Below are 5,733 nucleotides of genomic sequence, written 5' to 3'. Positions count from 1 at the left end.
GATACGATTACATACGATTCGTCAAACTACAGCCACTAATACCTCCCTCCCATCAATCCATCAATCCGCCAATCTATCAACATTAACCCTAGATTCGATCTAGACCTTTATAGAACTCATCGTGAAGAATCCAATCCGAGTAAATGTAAACAAGACTATAGCTGAGGTTGGAAGATGAATGCGACTCGGGCTTCTGTGTCCGTGAACTCCCCAAATCTCCAACGAATCCTTCTATTGCTTTTCGGTATATCTTCAGCGATGGATTCGAACTGCACTGCCACCATGAAACAATTATATAACAATAGGCCCATCTACACGTTGCCAGCTGCCTTTAATGGGGTAACGCCATGAATCTACCTAATCCTTTCACTCCTCGTAATAGAAAATAAGTCTCTAACATCTAACTTGTAGAATGATCTTGTGCGGGTTCCCCATCGTGATATCTCATCCGTTCGATCCGCGAATCAAACAATGAGGCGCGATTGATCTCGCGACTGAATTTACCTAGAATAACCGCCGCAATGCTGTTGATAACAATTTGTGTCAGATTCATACAGGGAGCGAATGCTCGATTCGAACCGGGGTACAGGTCTGGGTTAGATTGGTCGTTGACGAGACAGCAGACTCGTCCTCTTCGCCTTTCTTATTCGGAAGTTTAAACCTAATGACTACCAAGAGATACGATACTGCTCTATCGAACCCTTGGTTAACACGGTTCCCCATGTTCTAGGTAGATATTTTAAGATCATGAAGTAAGTAGTTCGTAAATTCGGGTTAACCACAAAGCGAGACGACGAGGTCTTAAAACCCCAAAGACTCCCCTCGTCCTATCACTTTGTTAAATATCATGGGCAAGTGATTTCTCTCATTCATTCCTTTTTCTCGGTCTTGAGCTTTCCTTCTCTAGGGCTCGACTAGCCATTCCTTTCTCCTGTTTTTTCGGCTCTCCTTTTTAGAATATATACACCGGTTTGTTTTCAATATGCTGTTTAGAAGAAAGGATCTTTTGGCCGTCACCTTCTTTCTGCTTGCGGATAGAACAGCAGCACGACGGCAACTCCCGCGCTATATCATATTCGTGAACTCAACCACAACCGTAGCTGCCCCGAGCACAATCACTACGTCTGTATTCGACTCGTCCATATCTGCCTCTGAGACCACCAGCAGTATTATTACCTCTTCCTCCGAGGCTAGCAGTAGCATTATTACTTCTTCTTCTAAAATTAGCAGCATCGTTACTTCTTCCTCCAAGATTGGTAGTAGTATTACTACCCCTGAGTCTCTTACTTCGGACACGCCCACGGACTCGTCTGTAGGATATCCAACGGACACTTCGACAATAAGCGGTACGAGCCTTCCGAAGACCAACAAAGTGATCTAAGCTAACGAAGGGACTAGAATCGACCGTGACGGCAAGCGATGCCATTAGCAGCACCTCATCATCTACGGGTATTACTTCCTCGACAGTTAGTTTCGCCAGTACCTCGTCTTCGACGGATATCACTACCTCGACTGTGACATTGAGCAGTTCTTCATCCACAGATGTTACCAGCTCGACTGTGGTCGCCAACAGCACTACGTCGACTGATATTGCTGGCCCGACCATCACGTCTCCGCCGCTCTTAAATACAACTGCTCCGTTCCCTACAGGCGGGAACGCCACATTCAATGGAACTGCCCCTTTGACGACGCTGACTGTTAGCGTTACTTCCGTCTCGACAATCATCTCATGCGCATCCACGGTCACTAACTGCCCGGCTGCTACCGATACCGCAGGCCTAACTTCGCTCCCACCAGATGCCTACTCGACTGTCCTTATAACGAGCGTCATCGGTGTCACTACCACCGTCTGCCCGGTCACCGAAGCCCCGTCGATCTCATCGTCTATTGTGGAGTCTTTTACCGCAACTCCCCCCGCTGGCCCTACTGACTCTGTAATTACCGTCACTGAGACGGGATCTAAGCCTTCTAGAAGCGGTGACGTCCCTAGCGTCACTACTACTACAGATGGTGCTTCGCCCACGAATGGTGGTGGCAAAGGCAACGGCAACGGTAATGGAAACGGCGACAGTGATGGTAATGGCGGTGACAAAGGCGGCGACAAGCCTTCCGTCGTTACCGTGACTGTCTCTGATAGCACCGGCATCGTTACCAAGACTGTAAGTTTCAAATTACTCACCTTCTCTTCAGCAGTTTCTAATATCGTATCTCTAGGTGACCAACCCTGCCTCATCTGAGACCCCTATTGAGACGGTTATCACAACTACCATCAACATTGGCTCCTCGTCTTCAGCTGTCATTCGTACCGTAACTGTCTCGAACCCTGGAGAGGAGTCTTCTGTTGCTCAGCCGCCTGTCGTGACAAGCACCGTTGGCAATGGGGACGGAAAGGGTGAGGGTGGTACCAAGACTAAGACCATCATCCCTCCTACTGTTACTGTCTCGGGTCCCGCCCAATCAGTTGTTACTAAGACCGTCGGTGGTGGTGATGATAAGACAACTATCATTACCATTTCCGCACCAGCACCCTCGATTATCACTAAGACTGTTAGCAGAGGGGGTGGTGATACTACTGTCACGGTCTCGGCACCTGGTGAGTCCGTGGTTACCAAGACTGTCGGGGCCGGCTCCACTGTTACCAAAACCGTCGGCGGTGGCGGCGAGTCGACCGTTACGAAGACTGTTGGAGGTGGAGAGGGTACCACAACTATCGTCCAGTCTACCATTACAGTCTCCGCGCCGTCGGTTCTCACTAAGACTAAAACCATCGAGCCATCCACCGTCACCGTTACTGGTTCGGCACCATCAACGGTCACTAAGACGGTCGGCGGGGGTGAAATTACCGTTACTAAGACTGTTGGTGGAGGTGGCAGCACCACAACTGTCTTTGAAACCGTAGGCGGTGGTGCTACGTCTACCATCATCAGTGTAGTCACCTCTACAGTGACCTCCACGCCTGAGGGATTGTGTGCGTGCACAACTCCCAACCTTAAGTTCTAAACGAACTAAAGAGTGGTGACGCAGGCGCCACATTTTCTGCGGGACAGTGTCCAGGCACTTTATTTCTAGGCCCATAGACTAAATTGTCTTACGGCTAATTCTTCTATATCAGCAATATTATTCTTCAGATGCATATATTCTAAGAGCGAGTCTTCCGATTCATTTCTCCATTGGGCGCTCGGGAGCGTCTTTTTTTTTCTGTTCTTTTCTTTTCTCGAATATGAGAAGCATGATAGTCAGGCTTGTCCGCCTGGTATGGGATGAGGGAAACACGCAAACACGTTATACATATACGATTACAAAGGGATTGGGGTGTGAGAAACACTATAAGAGGCCTGGGACTCTACTTTGAGCGGGATGGCCATTTGCAATACTAGCTCCCCAAAAATTCAATACGGATTTTTCTGCCAACTCTTTCAAATATTCGTGATCATTTCTGCCTAACTCTTATAGACCACAATAAAATGCTGAAGTTCCTGCCGGTACCCGATCACGACATTCCGAGAGAGCTAGGTGGGTAGTATTTCATGCTCGTATAGACCCTGCATGATGCACTATGCAAGAAACTGGAACCCGGCGGAAGCACATATCCGGCATGACAAGTAATTTATCTACGGCTGCCGGCAGGGTTGCATTGGGTCTGCGCGGGATATATATATTTAGAGGTTTATAGAATGCTGTGAAAGTGGTCACAGGGAGTGGCGATTGCGAGGTAATAAGAAACCAAGGAATTGCCAAGTCAACATGATCTGGTGTAAAAGTCAACTGAACACTTATCAATGCGCATGAAGAGAACATGTGAAGGGGCTACTTATCAGGAGATACTTGATATGTAAGTTCATGCAGGATAGATGGCGAGCTCAACGTAGTCCTTGAATCTAGATCCTATTCTAGGGGACAACGCTGGTAAGCGAGGTAAATAATATATTAGAATTTTACGAAATTATTCATAGATCTGATCCACCAAGCCTGAAGATCGAGCTCGGTATCCTCAAGTTCAAGCACACCTGCTCTGAATACCACGTAGTCTTCTGCAATGTCGCCCGAAACCTAACCAAGTCAACACTAGTAGCAGTACTTCCAGCTTCTGTATCAACCAAGTTGGAAACAATCTCATCAAGCGCACCAAACTCATACACGGCTCTATCCATCAAAGCCCAAGTCAGACAGCTACCCTGCGGCCAGAACAAGAGCGCCTCCATCTGAACAAGCTGCTCTGGCATTCCGAGCTGGGTGACTGCCCGCCACGCCATTCTTGAGCTAGTGCTTAGGTCGGACGGGTACAGCCGCATCGACACGTACATTCCCCTAGTATCGTCAGTCGGAGAGGTAAGATAGCGAAGCCAATTCCCACGCACGTCTTCGCCGCGAGCCGTCCAATCCGCGACGCTAAGTCCCGGTCCCTCATCACCGACGGCCAGCGTAATACTAGAGTCGCTCTTCTCGTCCCGGTAGGTACCTACAAACCGAGCCAAAGCATCTTCCTTGCCAGCGTCTTCGAAAGCTGGGAGTAATAGTTGCGTCACACCCGAGCTTATGATCTGCGTGGTTCCAGGGCCGGCCTGAGGCCCGGCAATAAGCACGCTTACGACGAGGTCGTAGTCCGGAATCAGACTATACATCGCATGGTGCGAGCCGAGGTCGCCTGCCTTACTATATACGTCGATTAGACGTTGGTCTGAGATAAGCTTGTCGCCCCGCGATCTCCCACGGTGCGCCGATGAAGAGGCCCGACGAGGAGGTGAGTGTCACGGGTTTCAGCCACCGGCGGGTTTGCGATGGTGAGAGAAGCTTGTAAGTTAGTATTGCTTCGCCAAAAGCGAGGAGGTCATCCGTGCTTGAGTAGAACCCTCCAGCCCTGTATCATTTCGTCAATAACCTGTCAAATATACAACACCGTACATATACACTTATGTCAGGAATGATAGAGTCGGCTTTAGCTAGTATGCAGCAGCTTGTTACTCCTTTAGACAAAAATGTCCAGATCAGACTACGGAATTCAGGCATTTATATTCTTCGCAGTTTCTAAATCTGATCAAGGAATATTCTTACTTATTCATAGCCTAAGAACCGAGAGCTAGGAACGCGGCATGGCCTTGGGTAGCGATCTTGACGACGAAAGCGAGTCCAATAAGAATGAAGCTCAACTTCTTCTAGTCATCAACAGGGGTTGCTTACCGCCCAATCCCGTTTGCAAGGTAGCAATAGAGACAAAGTAAACGATCAATTCTAAGACCATTTTGTGGATCGAGCTCTTCACATTTCAAATAGGACCCAACTAACCATAGTTATCAACTTATAAAAATGTATACACTCAGAGTTTATAGCTCCTCAATAAATAAAAGTCAATATTCAAAAGGGGTATCTCGATATTTTATCTTGATTTGATTCAATTCTGCTTGCAGATATAATCGTAACAGCCATCAGACATGCCAAAGCGTCCTCTAAGACCGACCCTGCCGTCCTTAAAGTACAGTACAAGTACACTCCAAATGAATGAGGTCCACATCTCATCCGTGTTCAAAAACTACGAACTCCGTCTCGTGGCCGAAACCCCGAGTTCCACAGAATATGTCTCCGGTTATGTGGATATTGCTGCTTAAACTCGGAAGGTATTATTAGGTCTAAACAAATAATCTTCCGATTCCGTTCCACCGAATGACGGTTTAAACGAGGGGCGCGTGTGTCGTATTTCCGTCTCTTCCTCCTCGTTCTAACTAATCGCATTCATGT

The 5,733-nt window shown here is 48.0% G+C and overlaps 1 protein-coding gene across 1 annotated transcript; it reads left to right on the top strand.

Moving 5' to 3' along the window:
- Positions 1 to 518, top strand: F5Y00DRAFT_188747 (uncharacterized protein). The gene is made up of 2 exons (XM_048005127.1): positions 1 to 339; positions 412 to 518. The coding sequence occupies exons 1-2, from the start codon at positions 175 to 177 to the stop codon at positions 484 to 486; spliced, it is 240 nt and encodes a 79-aa protein (XP_047860602.1). The 5' UTR covers positions 1 to 174; the 3' UTR covers positions 487 to 518.
- The last annotated feature ends 5,215 nt before the right edge of the window (positions 519 to 5,733 follow it).

This window comes from Daldinia vernicosa, assembly GCF_022497035.1.
Source record: "Daldinia vernicosa strain CBS 139.73 unplaced genomic scaffold F5Y00scaffold_69, whole genome shotgun sequence".
Lineage (NCBI taxonomy): Eukaryota > Fungi > Ascomycota > Sordariomycetes > Xylariales > Hypoxylaceae > Daldinia > Daldinia vernicosa.
Note: the sequence above shows the minus strand (reverse complement) of the source record. Positions and strands in the feature narration are given on the sequence as shown.

What these genes read in the sequence shown, in the direction of transcription:
- F5Y00DRAFT_188747 (XM_048005127.1), top strand. Translation starts at nt 175, where the DNA reads ATGAATGCGACTCGGGCTTCTGTGTCCGTGAACTCCCCAAATCTCCAA. An exon ending in TGCCAGCTGCCTTTAATGGG is followed by an intron (nt 340 to 411) that starts GTAACGCCATGA and finishes TCTAACTTGTAG; the next exon opens with AATGATCTTGTGCGGGTTCC.